At 33.6% G+C, this 19,125-nt stretch overlaps 1 protein-coding gene and 1 long non-coding RNA gene across 2 annotated transcripts in view; both read left to right on the top strand.

Moving 5' to 3' along the window:
• LOC126695438 (G-type lectin S-receptor-like serine/threonine-protein kinase At2g19130) overlaps nucleotides 1-8,432 on the top strand; it is a 69,294-nt gene extending 60,862 nt beyond the window's left edge. The window contains exon 2 of the mRNA XM_050392196.1: nucleotides 5,915-8,432. Within this exon, the coding sequence (XP_050248153.1) occupies nucleotides 5,915-8,220 (2,306 nt within the window). The 3' untranslated portion in view covers nucleotides 8,221-8,432. The remainder of the gene's footprint in view (nucleotides 1-5,914) is intronic.
• A 1,579-nt stretch (nucleotides 8,433-10,011) lies between these two features.
• On the top strand, nucleotides 10,012-17,689 carry LOC126695440 (uncharacterized). Its single transcript, XR_007646027.1, has 2 exons — nucleotides 10,012-10,223; nucleotides 17,099-17,689. It is a non-coding gene; the product is annotated as an uncharacterized LOC126695440 (long non-coding RNA).
• Nucleotides 17,690-19,125: the final 1,436 nt, after the last annotated feature.

Here is a 19,125-nt window from a genome sequence, read left to right on the forward strand (position 1 = left end):
CTCAGATGGAAAAATGATGACTCGTCTGCGTCCAATTTCCATGTTCACTCTACAAGCCAATAAAAGTCATTCATCTAAAACACCAAAGGGTGCACACATCTCTCTGGTTACTCCGTCTGCTCTTGAGTTAGAGACACATGTGCATACCACACCTACTTCGCGTGTCATCCCTGAAGTTCAACAAACTAGCATTCCGTAAGTACAGTCTGATCCTTAAACTGATAGAGTGGGTAGTTTGCTTGAAAGCATTCAGAAACGCATTGAGGAAATGGTGGCACTTCTCTACTCCACCAACAACCATGTTCAAATGCGACTTGAAACCATGGAGAATCAGCTAGACGCTATTCAACAAAAGTTAGATGACAACCTTTAGCTATTCATGCCAAAAAGGGGGAGAGCATATAGTAAGGGGGAGAAAGCTCAAAGGGAAATGTGCATAGTAATAGGGGGAGTACACATACTTTTGTTTTGGTCTTACCTTTTATCTTATAGGTTTATATTATGGGTTTGATACACTGTGGTTTTGGTGTATGTTAGATTCTAACTCATAACACATATATATTGTTGATGTTATTCTGTTTTTAATGTGTTTGTACCCATGTTGCTTCTGTAAGCTTTTAGGGTTTATGTTCTTTATCTGTAGGCTTTATGGTCTGTACCATGCTTTATGCAGCCTTTTATACTTTGTTAAATCAGTACTTTTAACTAAATGTCATGCATTTTTTTGTTAAGTACTGTCACTCTTGTGTCCTTGTAGGATTGTTCCTAGATGCATATACTCAGTGTATTGTGCATTGGTTGAGTGTTGGGCATGCAAGTGACTTGCATTGAGCTTGTTAGCTTGTTTGTTCAAGTGTTCATTCCAAGTGTGAATGAGCATTGTGGTCACTACATTGTAGTGATTACTTTGTTGATCAAGCCATGGTTTGTTCTTAACTCCATCTTTGCTTGATCACATATTACCTGCTTCATATGCATTTCATGTTTTTCTGCATACAATGATCATGGTATATTGTTGTGTTTCAGGAGTTTCATGTTCCTATGATTTAAGAGCTTCACAGTTTCTAGAGTTAGGTATGAGTGAGTTTTGCTCAACTGTTCCCAACTCACATGTTAAGTCTAGAGTCTGTTGTAGGGTTTTGTCACGGAATAGCCAAAAGGGGAGATTGTAAAGTTGAATTTAATCAACCATCTTGTTGGCTTTATTCCATGCCGAATTTGCTTGTATTTCAGCATTTAGTAACCCTGTATTTAGGTGGAATTGTTGTAAGGATAGTAAGTGAGATAGAGTGTTGAAATGCTCAAGAGTGTGCAAGAAAATAGAGACTCGCGACTTGATCTCGCGGGTGACTCGTGGTTTCAAGCCACCAGAAGCAACACACGTGCCAAGCATGCTAGAAGTTGAAGCGTCATGCTAGCTAGAGCACTACAGGACAAAATAGGACCATTCAGTTACCTCGCGGCTGGAACTCGCGACTCAGTCAAGCCACGAGCCAGCCCTGTTTTGAAAAACCTGACTCTTCACATTCCATTCTCACCCTAGTATAAATACCCCTTATACCCACAAAAGAAAGAGAGCTTCCAGAGAGAATTTTGAGAGAGAAACCCTAGTGTTATACAAGATTGATTCATCCACAATCTTCACATAAGAGACTCTTCAAATTCCTCAACTCTCTTCCTCTCCATTGTTAAACCCTTAAGAGGTCTTTTTACCAAAACATTTTCTCACCATATCCATTACTATGAGAGGGTTGTTTGGTGTTCTGGGAAGCAGTTAGGAAGGAACCAATTAGGAAGGAACCAATCTACATTGGTTGATGCTATGGTCAAGTAGCGGAATCCGAGAAGCTAGAAAAGAAATAGGTTCGGCGCAACCTCGTTGAAACAAGAAGCTTGGAGGGCTTAGGTACACTGGGTAGATTAGGCTTGGAGGGTCTATTGCTGTTCATGTATCCCAACTACATTTTCTAGTGGATTACTTACCGATTGGAGGGCGGCGGAGAAGTTTTACGTCGAGGACTTCGGTTTCCTCTTCGATAACACATCGTGTGTTGTCCTTGTGTTTGCATCTTCCTTCCCTTTATCTTTGCCTTTTATTTTCTGCTGTGGATGTGATTTATAATTGACTTAGATTGATTTCCAATTCTGTTTATAGCTTATGTTCATTTTTCGTATACTAGTTGTTTGTCATAAAACTTGAATTGGTTATTTTGTATTTGGGGGTCTAAACGTTCAAGGGTGTTTTATACACTCTTTGAACTTTCATATCCAATGTTATACTTGAGAGAAGCTGAAAGTGAATGAGTGTATTGAAAGAGAAGAGTGAGAGTGTGAGATGAAGAAGTGAATGAAATTTTGAAGTTTTGATTTTGTAATTAACCAAAACGAAATTGTTTTTAACGTAAAATTGGAACACGCTAATGTTGAGCTAGCCACATACTTCATATAATATTAAATTATTAATATATATATATATATATATATAAAATATAAAGTATATATATATATATATATGCGACGGTGTAGTTACTCCATATTACTGGCAATTTTGATTGGTTTAAGTGCAGTTGTGCAATTTAGTGAACACTCCTAACAATGATGCATTGGATTATAAATTCTAAATTTTATGGTCAACTTATATATTTGTTGGGAAATACTAATGGATGCTCTTAGGGTAATGGTTAATAATCCATTTAAAGAAAGCTTTTATGGGAAAAGAAAAAAAAGCAATTAATGTTTTGACAGGTTTTTCTATTTCTTATAAAAGTGATGTTAAAACTTTCCTAAAATGGATTACTAGCCATTGCCCTAAGGGCACTCGTTGACATGACTGATATTTGTTATATACTAATAGAATGATATAAAATAGTTAGTCTTGATATTTGTCGTAACTTTTTTTTTTAAATGGCCATTATTTTATGAGTAATGAGTTTTTGACTAAGGCTCCGTTTGAGAGTTCATAAGGGAATGAAATGGAATGATCATAAAGGAATGGAAATGAATGGAATGGAATGTAATGTACTTAAGTAAAAGAAAGAAATGGAAAAGAATGGAATGAAATGGAATTAAGTAACCTTGATTGGATGTTTTAAAATAAAGGAATGAAAATGAATGAAATTTAAGTAATCTTATTTGGGAGCAATATGGAAGGAATGAAATGGAATCATTTTATGACAATATTACTATTAGACCCCTATTTTAAAATAAAGGGTTGAATATATAAGGGTATTTTGGGATTTTTAATTAAAAAATTATTAAATCTAATTCCATTCCCTCCCAATTTTGGGGGGAATGAAAATGTTTTAAGGGAATAGAGAGGAATGAGTGTTCCCTTCTACCCATTTCATTCCCTCCTACATAAACTCCCAAATAAGAGAATGGACTTTCCATTTCCTCTATTAAAACTCCCAAACAAGGGAAGGGAAGAATATTCTAAAATTATTTTTTTCATTCATTTTCATTCAATTCCATTCGCTCCTCCCAAACGAGGCCTAAAGGGACGCTAAATGAAATATTGGTATTAATGATTTTTGTTTTATAATGTGTGGTTTTTAATAAATTAGTAAGTTGCTTGCCCGTGTGATACACGGATAATGTTGTAATGTTTTATTTAAGATGCTTTTGGAGAATGTTGAACATACATATATTTTAGCATAATTGTTATAAAACATTGTTAGTAATGAGTTCATCATAAGAGGAAACAATTATAAATTACATACACGTATCCATTATAATTATTTAGTTCAAGGAATGAAAAAAAAAACTTTGGAGGAATATTGTAGAATAAAATTTGATATAAAATGTGTCTATCTCTTTCTTCTTAATTTTAAAACAAAATACACAAATCAAACACTCACAGTCAATCACAGCATTTACACAATCCACAAGTCCATAACTTCTGACCTTATCATCAAAATTTTAATTGTCATTTTCACTCAATATAAAATGCAAGCCTCCTTCCTTTGTTGTAGTTAACTCGTATGGGTTAGGATTGAATGGGACATTAGTGTTGGAGCTAGGTAGGTGTCGTTGAATGATTGAAGGTAAATGACATCATAAATGACATCGTTTTTGGACCAAGCTCACTCAAAGTCGTGCACGTTTAGTGAATTACTCAATCAATGGTCATGATTATACAATGAGATACTATCTTGCTGTTGGTATATATTCTCCATGGTCCACTTTTGTAAAGACAATCCCAACTCCACAAGGTAGAAAGAGAAGTCTTTTTGTTACAACTCAGGAGTCAACAAGGAAGGATGTAGAGTGTGTATTTGGAGTGCTTCAAGTACGATTTGCAAAATTGTGTGTGGGTTGCACGTCTTTGGAGAACAGAGGCACTTGATTACATTATGAAGGCATGCATAATATTGCATAACATGATAATTGAAGATGAACGTGATGCCAACAGAGCAGAAGACTTTGATTATGAACAAGTGCTTGAAACCATCCCTATAACAATGTCTCACGAGCCTATAGAAGAATTTAGTCAATTTTACGGCGTTCATTGTAGCCCATGAAAAAAATTAGAAATAGAGAAACTCATTCTTAACTCCAATGAAATCTTGTTGAGCATTTGTGGCAATCATATAGTGAAGTCATAGGATTTTCTAATTTTAAGTTTTATGCTCACATTAATTTTTATGTCTTTAGTATTTATTGTAATTTGAAATTTTTCTTCAATTTGTCTTCTCATATTGAATTTACTTGTACGTTTGGTTTCCTCAAATGAATAAAGTTTATATAGTCTTGGTTCAAAAAAAAAAAAAATTATCAAGTCTTTTTGAAAAATATGACTATTGAGAAATATTACTATTTGAAAATGTTACCATTGGGAATTTAAAAATATAGCTATTAGGAATTTGAAAAATATAGTTATTGGGAATGAATAAAGAAAGATTAAAAAAGAATAAAAAAAGATTGAAGAAAGAATAAATAAATAATGAAGAAATAATATTTAAATGAGATAGAAAAAGTATAGAGAAACTGTTAGAAAATATATTTAAAAAAGTAAGTAGATAAAAGACAAATGTCATGTTCACTCTCTTAATAGTACAAAAATTTGGAGAAATTATTAGAGATGCTCTAACACATGAAAACCTTTTTCCGATGTTGCTTTGCAATTGTACATTATATATTAATTATATTAAAAATATTTCCTATTTTTTTTGGTAGTTTCATTTTCTCTTAAAAAAAAAAAGAAAAAAAAAAAAAGACACCTATATCGGCTGCTTACTTTCACAATTAATTGTACAACCCTCCATGGTTCTGAAAATAAAAATAAAAGAAAAAAGAAAAAAAAATGTGCAACCCCCCATATCCATGGTGCTGAAGGGAGTGCCTCGTGAAACTCACCAAAAAGGCAAAAAGGAAATAGCCTTTTCTTTCTTTTTGTTTAACATCAAAAATGTCACAGTCGGCGCTACCATATAACATAAGACAACAAAAAAACTAAGAATGAAGGGCATGGTGGTCAGTTCAAAATGGTTCGTTGACTTTGTTACCGATAACCGCTGCTTTTAACTTTCACTAACTTATTGGGTTAGAACTCCTTTTCCGTGTATTTGTTTCTAAAATAAAAAAAGGAAAAAAAAACAAAGCCTTCCACTAACTTGGCTTGGCAGCCATCAGTATCTAGAAACGAATTCTAGATCCATTCATTTGTTCTCTCTTTCAAAGTAAAAATTGTGTGTCCCTCAAAATATCTAGAATAGCTTCTCTGCAAAATTCTGTGCAGCCATGGATTACAAGAAGAATCCATGGCCTATGATGCTTTCTTTTCTCTTCATCTGCCTATCTCTCAACAATCATCTTTCCCTTGGAGCTGACACCATCTCTGCAAACCAATCTCTCTCTGGTGACCAAACTATTATCTCTAACGGTGGGAACTTTGAGCTCGGTTTCTTCACACAAGGTAACTCTTCTCGTTCTAACTACTATATAGGCATGTGGTACAAGAAAGTCTCTCTCAGAACCATAGTTTGGGTGGCAAACAGAGAGACGCCAGTCTCTGATAGAAGTTCTTCTGAATTGAGAATCTCAGATGGTAATTTAGTTCTGTTCAATGAGTCTCAAATTCCAATTTGGTCAACAAATTTGAACTCTACGAGCTCTGGTCCTCTAGAAGCTGTGCTTCTAGATGATGGAAATTTTGTGCTGAGAGATGGGTCTGCTAATTCATCAAAACTTTTGTGGCAGAGTTTTGATAATCCAACCCATACATGGCTTCCTGGTGGTAAGATAGCATACAACAATAAAACCAAACAAAATATGCATCTTATTTCATGGAAGAATTCTGAGAATCCTGCACCAGGACTCTTCGCTCTTGAGCTACAGCAAAATACCAGTTCCTATATTATTCGATGGAATAAGTCTGTACCATACTGGAACAGTGGACCTTGGGATGGAAAAATTTTCAGTTGGGTTCCCGAGATGAGAGCCAATTATATTTACAACTTCAGTTATGTTTCAAATGAAAATGAGAGCTATTTCACCTATTCGCTTTATGATCCTTCTATTATATCTCGATTTGTGATGGATATATCGGGGCAGATTCAGCAGCTTTCATGGTTGGAAAGTACCAAGCAGTGGAATTTGTTTTGGTCTCAACCAAGGACACAATGTGAGGTTTATGCTTTTTGTGGACCTTTTGGTATATGCAACCAGCAATCCTTGCCTTTTTGTAGTTGCTTGAAGGGTTTTCAGGTTAGCTCCAGCAACAGTTGGAATTTGTCAGATTTTTCAGCTGGGTGTGCAAGAAAAACCAGATTGCAGTGTGGGAATGATAGTCTTGCTAATGGTAAGAGGGACAAGTTTTTGGAAATGCCCAACATGAAATTGCCTGATCATCCACAAACTGTGGCAGTTGGAAGTTCATCAGAATGTGAATCAACCTGCTTGAATAACTGCTCTTGCACTGCTTATGCTTATGGCGACCATTGTTCAATTTGGATTGGAGATCTCTTAAATCTGCAACAACTCACAAGCGCTGACACTAGTGGAGGAACTCTATATCTCAAACTTGCAGCTTCCGAGTTACCCAATTCTAGAAACAGTAAGGCAATTATTATAGGTGTAGTCCTGGGTTCAGTTGCGGGGATAGCAATTCTTGTAGGCCTTATTGCATTTGTAATCTTTAGGCGAAGGAGGGGAGCAATTGGAACAGCAAAAGCAGTAGAGGGATCATTGGTGGCATTTGGGTACAGAGACTTGCAAAATGTGACCAAGAATTTCTCGGAGAAATTGGGGGGAGGGGGTTTTGGTTCTGTTTTCAAAGGGATTTTACCTGATTCAACGGTCATTGCGGTCAAGAAACTTGAAAGCATCAGCCAAGGAGAGAAGCAATTCCGCACTGAAGTCAGCACAATTGGGACAATCCAACATGTAAATCTTGTTAGGCTTCGGGGCTTCTGCTCTGAAGGAACTAAGAAGTTGCTGGTCTATGATTACATGCCGAATGGGTCTTTAGATTCTCAACTTTTCCATGAAAAGAATTCTGGGGTTTTGGATTGGAATACAAGATATCAGATTGCTCTGGGAACAGCTAGAGGGTTGGTTTATCTCCATGAGAAGTGCAGAGACTGCATCATACACTGTGACATAAAACCAGAAAACATTCTTCTAGATGCTGAGTTGTGTCCAAAAGTGGCAGATTTTGGTCTGGCAAAGCTTGTTGGGCGTGAGTTCAGCCGAGTCCTGACAACCATGAGAGGTACAAGAGGTTATCTTGCTCCAGAGTGGATTTCTGGGGTGGCCATTACAACCAAAGCCGATGTTTACAGCTATGGAATGATGCTTTTTGAATTTGTTTCCGGGAGGAGAAACTCTGAGCCATCTGCTGATGGCAAAATTAGATTCTTCCCAACTTGGGCTGCAAGCCTTATAACACAAGGTGGCGATGTCCTTAGCCTTTTAGACCCCAGGCTGGAGGGAAATGCTGATGTAGAAGAGGTCACAAGAATATGTAGACTTGCTTGTTGGTGCATCCAAGATGATGAAACTCATAGGCCACCAATGGGTCAGGTAGTTCAAATCCTTGAGGGAGTTTTAGGTGTGAACCTAGCCCCAGTTCCAAGATCTCTCCAGGTGTTTGTTGACGACCAGGAGCACATAATTTTCTTCACTGAATCATCCTCCAGCCAAAGTTCACAGGCACGGAGTAACAACTCAAATGCTTCGTCTCAATCCAATACTAGTGTGTCATCAAGTTTGAAGTCTTGAAGAGAAATAAATTGAGATTGAGCTCTTTTATGTTTAGTTATATGTTCTGCATTTTTGTTTCTTTATATTTAACTTTCTAGCCTAAAGTTGCTTTGTGTAGATTCAATGGAAGCATTGCTTCAAAAATCTCAAATAATGTAATTGCTATGGGCCTATTGCTTCCACTGTAATTATTAGCGTTGTTCAAGTTATCATCTCTATGACTTTGTTAATTGTTATGGTTCATGGTATTGGTAGCAAGCTAAGCCTCAATAACTATATGCAGCTAAGAGGATAAATTTGAGTAGCAACTAATCCGACCTAAAATTTGCAGCGTTAGTAACAAAAACACATAAGCTTTCTGCCAGGAAGCGTCTTCTCTTGAAACAAACAGAATGTTTGAAGCCCATAACAAATTGACAATAGCAAGACTCTTAGAATAAAACCCATCCAGAATGCTTGGTGCATATTTTTTCAGTCAATGGTAGCAAACTAAGCCTAAATAACTATGCAGCTAAGAGGTATAATCGCATTAAATTGGTTGGTTGCAAGACTTTAGGTATAATCGCATTCCTCTCAAGAAGGGAAAAGTTTCCTCTCAAACTTATTTGAGGTGCAACTTAGCTGACTTAAAATTAGCAGTTAGGAAAGTCACAAGAACATGTAAGCTTCTGCTAGGAAGCGTCTTTTCTTGAAACTGAATGTTTGGTGCCCATGAAAAATTGACAATAGCAAGATACTTTTAGATATAAAACCCTACCTGAATGCGAAGTACATATTTTGTTAATGGTAGTTATTCCTTAATGTTTCTGCCAAGCTACTAGAAATTTAATTTCATTACTCTTTCACCCAGGTCAGATTCAGTGACTTGACTTGTCCATAAAAACCTAAGGCATGCCATTTAAATCAAGGGGCCTGTTAGAATATTGGTTAAATTCATCATTTCTTAATAGCTTACACTTTTAAGACATTTGGTAATTTATCATAGTATTAGAGCAGATAGTTTTGAGTTCAAATCCTATCTCAACTTTACCTCTCATTTAAAAAGTAAAAAATTTCACATGTTAGGCCCACATGTGAGGGAGTAGTTTAAGCTTTTGAGACATTATGTAATTTATCAAAGCTATACCTTAGTTGAATAATCTAAATAAATCAAGTCTCAGACTCTCAGCAACATTATGTTTGTTTACACTAGGGTATCCACAATCATTGACTGAAGAGCTTGTTGAAATTAAGCTTTAATTTCTATTAGGATGCACCTAAATGTGCATGATTAGTTAGTTTTTTTTTTTTTTTTTTTTTGAGTGCTAAGTGTGAATTAGTTGCTTCACTGTAGATAAATTATAAATACTCCATTATTATGAACTCTAGAATGTATTTTTTGTATAAGCACATAAGGAACACTTGAGTTTATTGTAGAATTTGGAGTATATCTACGCTAGCTAGTGTGCAAGTGTTAGACTTAAGTCCATTACAATCTTGCTATTAATATATTTGTTCATGGGATTCAAACTCTATCAAATGGAGGCCAAAATGGCCAAATACCATGTTTTTTTTGAAATTTTTAGCAATAGAGCATTGTTTCGGAAATAATTGGGGATCTACCACTTTTTGTGGTACTCGAGCTTGATGAGCTCGAGTACCCCATTTTTTCATTCCACCATGGCACGCTGGCGTGGAAAAGGTAGAATTAAATATTGCTTAGTACTGTTTAGTAAGGTACCCGAGTCCATAAATCTCGAGTAGTGCTCGGGTTGCAACGGCACTTAAAACACAAACTTTCAAACTCTCAGTCTCACTCTCAGTCTGACTTACACAAACATACAAACTCTCACTCTCAAGGTTTCTGAAAAAAAAAAAAAAAGAAAAAAAAAAAACTCTCACTCTCACTCTCACTTACATCGGCGGCAGAAGACTTTCGTCGGCGGCAACCTCTCAGTCTCATCTCTCTCACTGTTTCTGCACTCAATCGCAGTGTGAGGTTACAGAGGCTTTCATTTCGAAGCCCTTCACTCCGCTCCAAGGTACTCTCTCTCTCTCTCTCTCTCTCGATCGTTAAACGCTGTTGTTTGGAGCTCATTACTACTTTTTGTGCTTCTGATAACAAACGGTTGTAACTTTATGAAAAAAAAGATTCCACTGAAAGTGGGTGTTTGTAAATTTTGTATTTTTATGCATAAGTTGATTCTGGGTTTTGATCCAGGAATTAATTAAGGAATTCAATTCAATTTAGTTAGTTAATTTTTATTTTTGGGTGATTACTAGAATGTTGGTCTGGTTGTGCTTGTCTTTAGGGTTTTTTATTTTGTAATTATTAGGTAAAATGAGTTTAGGGGAGATGAGAATTAACAATTAGCAATTACCACTGCTGCTTTTTGAGTAGACTGCAAAATTAGTTTCTGTGAGCAATTTAGATTTAGCATTCATACATGTATGTTTTTCCAGGAAAACTACATACTGTATCTTGCTTCAACTTATCATGGACAATATTGTTTTTGGTGTACAAACTAGAACTTTTTTTGATAAGTAATAAGCTTGATTGAGACCAAAATAGAATCGCCCAAATTATTCAGAAAGTATACAAATGGGTACTAAAATTATATAATAGCATGGTAAGATATTTTTGTCATTGCTGAATTAATTAATAGAAGTTTTTAAGTCATATATCTGAGTAATAAAATTAATTTAAAAAACAAATGGTACTAATTGAATAATTGCAAATAAAAGTCAACATAGAGAGAGGCATATGTTCATTGCCCTATCCACTCATTGTAGGGCTAGTATCCTTCAAACTTTTGTATGAATTGGAGCACCCAAATAGGTTGGCCACTTAGGACAACAAGATTGACAAGAGGAGAAGGTTGTAACAGACATGTAAAAATCTATTAACTAAAGCTAGTATTATTATATTGCTCTGGCAAAGATATGTTGAAGCGATTTTTCTGTGAAGCTATTTGACAATGAATCAAGTGTGAAAGATGGTTAACCATTAGATTTATACCTTAGAAATCATTGAAGTGTTGAAGTCACTAGAACAAAGGGCTATAGCCTCTATGTGAGGCCATGATAACAGATAAGATTTGATAGGTGGATGAACTGTCAGGAGTTCTGTTTAGTAAAAAGATCCCTTGTTTAGTATATATATAGGGCATGAAAGAAACTTGTGTAGTTAATTTTGGTTAGCATCCTCCACAATCAATGTCAAGAAATCTAACCAACTTATTCACAAGAAACATATCTTACCAAAATGTAGAAATTGAAAAAACTTCTAAGAAGCCACCATGTGAATGTATGTATTTTGACTATTTTCTCAAGTGGCAAGTTCATTGTAATTGTCACGGTCCAATTGAAACAAGAATATGCCATCCTGCCACACTGTTGGAGTATGTCGTGGATCTTTCCCTCTTCTAATTGGTTAAAGGAGACCTCTCACTCTGCTCTCTTACTGTTGGTACGTACAAGACTTGACCTTTGCCTATTTTGATAATTAATGAATATTGGATAAAGACTAAAAAGAAATTAGGATTGATCGAGGAATCCTTGACCTCTACAGATTACTCTGCATAAATAATTCTTATCTGATGATTTTATTCAAATAAACTACTGCTGCTTTTATACAAGATAAGCCCTGCATTTTAGGAACAAACTATCCTAATAAAACTCAAACACTAGCTCCACTAGCCGTTACCCCCCAAACACTTGATAAACAAATTCCCTTATCCTACTAAAATGCAAATACAAATGCAATTAATCCTAATATTATGCAACAACTTATTCTGATCCTAAAATTAAGCAAACATCCAAATATTCTGCAACAAGCATAACGTTAAAATTTGTAACAGAAACTCCACTTCTTTTGCACGTAACAACTCTTCCCCCCTTAACAAGGGTCCTTGTCCTCAAGGGCAAGATCTGAAAATTAATGTTTCAAGCTTCTGTAAGTCCTCCTTAGTAGCATCTGCTGGTGATAGGCCATGCCAATTCACTGAAATTTCAGTCTTGTCTAGCTGCTGCCTTTGATCCAAAACTGCTTGACTATTAAGGACCACAGGTAGCTGTGATTGAGCTAAGACATTGGCCCCTAACTTACCTTTAAGCAAGGAAGCATGAAACAGTGAATGAATGTGAGACTTGCCTGGAAAATTTAATTTGTTGGCAACCTTACCAATACGTTGGAGGATCTGAAATGGACCATAGGATTGTGGAGCAAGCTGTACTATATAGTGAAATCAAAACCAATCAATTTGTAGAGCGACCTCTCCGGAAACCAATTAGGATCCATCTTGATTAAACTTCTATGGTTCATTCTCATTATGAATCTTCTTCTCCCTAGGAGGTAGTGACGCCACTTTTGCACTGCCATGATGAGCGCCAACATCTCCTTTTCATAAGTTGAGAGCAGCAACTTTTTCCCATAAAGAGTGTGGCTGTGAGAAGCAATTAGTTGCTTTTGTCGCAAGACTGCTACTATTCTTGATCTTGAGATATCACATTCAATGATAAAAACTTGGTTGAAATTTGGAAAGGCCCACACTAGTGATGTGGTCATGGCTTCCTTCAGCTGCTGAGAGATTGACTTAGCCACAAGGATACAACTAAATAAACTCTTCCTTAGTATCTGGGTTAGAGGTGCTGCAACCTTTAATAATTTTGTGACAGTACCTTGTTAATGGTCAAAGGATATTGGGGATTTAACCTAAGGAGGCAAACCCAACCCATCAATGATGCAGGGAACTAAGATTTTATGTTTTACCAAGATTTTGCAATTAATTTTGTTTTCGAATTTGGTTATTAATGTTAACAGTTTTTATGGATTTGATTAAATGTCTTCCATATTAGTATAATCCCTAAAACCTATTTATCTAGCACTACTGTAATGGTCAAAGAGAGATGAATTTGAATAAGATTAATTATTATGAGATGAGAATATCTCCTCTTTTGTTCTCTCTGTTTGGTGGTGATACCAAACTCCCCTAGGTGGTGATGCCTACGGTTTGCAGATAGATTCTAGGTGGTGAAGCCTAGGGTTTGTTCTGTTGTTACTTTCGTATTTCTTATTTTCTACTGTGTTCTGCATCAATCAACCTGCCCAAACCCCCACAACTTTCCATGTCCAAGGTCAAGTTTTCAACTACAGCTCAACTTCAAATCCTTTCAAGTCAACAAAATATCATATTACCTCTATCTATCAACCTATGAGTTTTATACAATTAAGCCACACGTAGGGGCGAGCCAAAGGGGGGCGAGTGGGCCACATGCCCCCCTCACTCCTCCTAAAAAGTCTATTATATATATATATATGCTTATGTAAAGTAAGTTAGCTTCTGGCATAGAATAGAAAAGCAAGGAAACAGTTTTCCTATACAAACTGTACAAACATCACATGAAATAAATATGCAAATAACAAATCTTCCAATTGAGAAAGTTTAGAGACACAACAAAATCTCACCATATTTTCACAATAGTCATGTTTTTTGTTCAGATGAATCTTAAAATAATTTGTTTTTTTCTTTTCTTTTTTATTTATTTATTTATTTTATTTTTTTATCCTAACTAATGATGTACTGACACCTTAATTTATTGTAAAAATACTGTGAAATTTTGTGCTGTTACGAAAACAACTCCTCCCACTTTAATCAATCTGACACAATAAATGCCACGAAACTGAAATTGTTAAAGCTGATTACACTTTTGACCAATATTAACTCTTTTTATCTTGACATTGAGTTCACTACCTAAATTTACTACGTTTCTCATTTGAAGTTCTGCCCGTGGAGCTCCAATTACACATATATAATAATAACTAGTCGCTAACCCGTGCAATGCACGGGAAAACTATTAGAAAATAATAAAGCATACATATATTAAAAGACAATTTAAGTTCATGTGTGCTTGCAAGGGATACATACCTAAATAGTTTTTGTGGTAGAAATAAAAGTCTTATTTTTGAGATAAAGAACTGATGTAAACAAACTAACCTTACATAAAACAAATTAAAAAAAAAAAGAAAAAACATAAAACTGATGTCACGGGAAATTCAGCCACATAGTAGTAATATATAAATCTCTTAAAACCTAAACCTAAACCTAAACCTAAACGTAAGGACTAAATATTTATGCACCTTCTCTTGCTTTCCTGATGTATTTGGTTAAAAACATAAAACTGATGTCACGGGAAATTTAGCCACATAGTAGTAATATATAAATCTCTTAAAACCTAAACCTAAACCTAAACCTAAACCTAAACATAAGAACTAAATATATAAACAAACTAACCTTACAAAAGCTAAACTTTATAAGCTAAAATCTATACCGTGAGTTGTAGATCTTGAATGCTTTAGGGCTTCCTACGTCTGGAGAGAGAGAGAGTTTGCAGAAACCGTGACTTTATATTTCTTAACTTGAGAGAGGGGTAAGGTTGCTAGGATTTTGAGAAGTTATAATTTTTATTTATTTTTTATTTTTTAAATATTGTGCTGACATGGAAAATTGTGGTGCCAGCAAAGGCTTCGGTTTTATATATATATATATATATATAGATAATAATAATAATAATAAAATATCATTGTTTTTTAAATTGACAAAAAAGTTTTACATATATATAAACTATCTCATCTATAAAATATTTAGGGCTTGATTAGTAATAATTTTGTTTTTCCTGTTTTCAAAGCAGTATGAACTATGAAAATAGTTTTCAAAATGCCAAAAAAAATATATATATATATATATTTGGAAGTCCATTTTTTCTTTTGAGGTTCTTAATTTTTTTATTTATTTTTACAAAAAATAATGTGTTGATACCCTTTTTCTGTTGGATAATCATAAGCTTCAAAATTGAAGCATGAAAGTAAAGCTCATGTACCTTTTTTTTTTTTGCTTGGGGGGGGGGGGGGGGGGGGGGAGGGGATAATGATAAGCTTCAAAGTTGAAGTGTGAGAATTTTTTTTTCTAATAAATAAATATATTTAATTTTTTTTTACGTAATGTGTAGATACCCTTTTTTGTTGGATAATAATAAGCTTCAAAATTCAACTGTGGCAATACAACTGATGTGTCCTTTTTTTTGGGATAATGATAAATTTCAAATTTGAAGTGTGAGAATTTGTTTATAATAAAGATAAACTCCTTAATTTAAGAGATAAAAGAGTTTGAAGAAATCTGTGGGGTCCATTGTTTCCAATTTATTTACAACTATACCATTAAAAACAATTTTTTCTTTTTTTTATCTTGAAAATATTTTTGAAAACTGTTTTTTGAAAATATCAACCAAACAATAAATTCAAGTGTGACACCCACTATTTTTTGGTTTCTAAAACAAAAATTTATATTTAAATCCTATTACTAAAGAAGCCCTGAAATTCTAGGTTTTTATATTTTACAATGACGCATAAAAGGTGAATTTTTTAATCGAATTGTAAAATATCATCAAATTAATACGTACTTTGATAGGTATGTTAAGAAGAATGAGAACTTACAATCTAATGATGAAAATGTTAAAATATTAATTTAGTAAGCAGTTTTGATCTTGTTCAACTTAAAACGGTGCAACTCTATGAGATGTTACACTACTTCATAACTTCTTATTTAAGTAGTATTTTGATGAATGAACTATTAGATTATATTATCTTTTTATACCCTTCATGCCTGCAAAGTAACAAGATACTTAGAGATCAATAGCTATCTCATGATAAAATTTGTACTTTTTAAAAATTTTGATATTATACAGAAAACATTACTATATGGATTATATACTAAATAATTTATGATTACAATAAATTTGACATGCATGTATAAACAATGAAAATATATAATTCAATAATGAGGTTTTAAAAATAGTGATCCAATAAAAAAAAATAGAGACATATAACATCACAAATAGTCACATAAAGTGTAAATTGAATTCCTCTCTCTCTCTCTCTCTCTCTCCATTGGATTCCTTGTTCTCTATATTATTAACATGATTGTCAAATTTTGTGTTAATCATGGGTTATTTACTATACTATGAAATCCAAAAACTCATAAATATGCATGATTATTTTTTAATTAATTATTTTCTTGCATTATTCTAAAATACAAAAAACTTGAAATTTAAATATTTTAAATACAAGATAGTTATGCCCAGAGTTTTGTAATTGAATTGGTTGACATATTTTGATATTCCTTAAGATTTAAATCTCTCCTCTTTTCAATTAGAAAACTGTACTGGTATTAGGGTGAAAATTAGGAATGAGCTTGGTCAAGTAATGGACTCTCTATCACAATTATAGAATCATATATATATATATATATATATATATAATATGAGACAATTATTGATTTCTAACTTTTAAACAAATTTCCAAATAAGTAAGATATAAGGAAAAATGTAATCCAATAAAATTCATTAAAATACATATACAAGAAAAAAAAAATATTGAATTATAAACTATCATAAAATTTTACACCAAGTTCCCAATCCATATATATTTAATGGATTTTTTTTTTTTTTTCGAAAAGAGGATAATGCATTTACCAAAATCCAATCAAATTATTGTCTTGAATCAGATAATCACGTGACACTAACGTTTTGCTTATGTTCAAGATGTGGACCAACCGAGCAACTGTTTTTTTTTTTTTGTAGAAGATGTCGACCAATCGTTAAAAGTTAAAACCCGTCAAATATATAGATATATATATCAGCAGTTGTACATATATATATCATTGAGTTCACTTACGTTTTATATATATATATATATATATATATATATCAGCAGTTAATATTGCAAATTTCAATACATGAAACTCATGCACAAAAATCTCATACGAACACAATCTAAAAACTAAGCATTTTACTCTCACTATTGCAAACATTTCATATCTAAAAATTAAGCATTATTACCTCTATGTACTGGTCACAACAGGGTTTGCCCAAAGGATAAATGGACAGCACGTTGGTGGATGGAGACACTGAGAGTACACTTGCAGATGGTGGCCCAAGAGTAAAGTCTATGCTTCAAATTTCTGACTCGCACATGGAGGAATGAGAGAGTTTCTGACTCATAGACACAAATGGGAAAGAGACAGAAATGGAAAAGAGTGGTTTTCGTTAAAAGGTACTCGAGCTCAAAGAACTCGAGTACCATTTATTGTGCATGTCCTATTACAGTTCACGTCAGTAGTAGTTGGTTGTGTAATAAATGAAAAGATGGTACTCGAGCTTCATGGGCTCGAGTACTGTTTAAACAGTACTCGAGCCTATGAAGCTCGAGTACTAAGCCAATATTTAATTCCACCTTTTCCACGCCAGCGTGCCACGGTGGAATGAAAAAATGGGGTACTCGAGCTCACCAAGCTCGAGTACCACAAAAAGTGATAGATCCCCAATTATTTCCGAAACAGTGTTTTATTACTAAAAATTTCAAAAAAACATGGTATTTGGCCATTTTGGCCATCAAATGGATGTGAAGAGTGCCTTCTTGAATAGATTACTTTAAAAATTTTATGTAAAGCAATTGAAAGGGTTTGTGTATCCACTTGATCCATCATGTGTAATGTTCGAAGAAAGTCCCCAATGGATTGAAGCAAGCTTCTGGAGTTTGGTATGAAAGACTTATTGCATATCTCATAGACGATGGGTTCAATAGACGTATAATAGGTAGATCATTATCTATATCTATATACATCTAAAAAAACTAAAATGTAGTATTTATTGTTATCATGCTCTAGTTGAGTCACATTAGCGTCCACATTATTATTCAATTTCTTTCCATTTTTCTATAATATTTTTTAACATTTACTCATTTTTTTTAATATTTAAACTTTCTCCAGGCTTTCTCCCTCCTTTATCTTTTTATCTCCCCACTACTTTAATATCACTCTTCATTTTTCCTTTCATCTTCCTTTATTTTGTCTCTTCTTATTCACATCATTTTACTTACCTTTTTATCTCTCCACTACCCTCCCTACTACCCTCTACTTTAATATCACTCTTCATCTTTCCCTCCATCTTCCCTTATTCTGTATCTTCTTATTCACACATTTTACTATAAATTTGTCATTCTTTCTTCCATTATTTGCATAATTTTTCCTCACAAAAAAGATTTTCTCTCTTTCTCTCTCTCTCAATTTTTTGGCTGATTTTTAAAATTTTTCTTGCATCTTTGTTTTAGGTTTATAAATTTTTGTATTCTTTAGAACTCTACTTTTGGTTGATGTAATTAAATTTTGTATTTTAGGATGTTTATTTTTTGTTTTCTTTGACTGTTGATTTACCTTTAATCAATTATTTTTTAAAAATAATCCTAATACGTTAATTTAGTACAATAACAACATTTGTATTCAATAATTGTTATTTTAATTTTAATCTTTTATCAAGAAATATGGAAAATACTCGAATTGAAGGAATTCCTCAACAATTCAAGGAGGGAATACTGCTTGAAAAAAGATCACAAAAAATAGAAGAAAAATCTAGCAAATAATATCCTCGGAATGGGAGCCAGATAATTAGGTACTCTACAATTTTTTTTTTTCAATAACATTACACCAATAATGTATTTAGTTTTCAATAAACTTAACAAAAAAGTAATTTTTTTCTTTTATATTTCAGGAAATTGTATTCACATGCCTTGCAACAACAAAAAATATTGAAACAAACTTTGGATGGTACCATATTGGATGTGCAAAGTGTAACAAAAAAGTTAAATTTGAAAATGATTTTTGGTGTAACCATTGCAAAAGTAACTCTGATTTTCCACTTTCAAGGTAAAATATAAATTATCAATTTTACAATCATACAACATATGTAAACATAAAAGTTAATTTTTTAATAAAAAAATTTAATCAAATTAGATATTTGCACATGCAGGTATAGAATTCAACTCAATATTGATGATGCAATAGAGTGTGTTGTATTTATTTTGTTTGATAAGGAAGCTGAAAAATTACTTCA

This window comes from Quercus robur, chromosome 8 (genome assembly GCF_932294415.1).
Source record: "Quercus robur chromosome 8, dhQueRobu3.1, whole genome shotgun sequence".
Lineage (NCBI taxonomy): Eukaryota > Viridiplantae > Streptophyta > Magnoliopsida > Fagales > Fagaceae > Quercus > Quercus robur.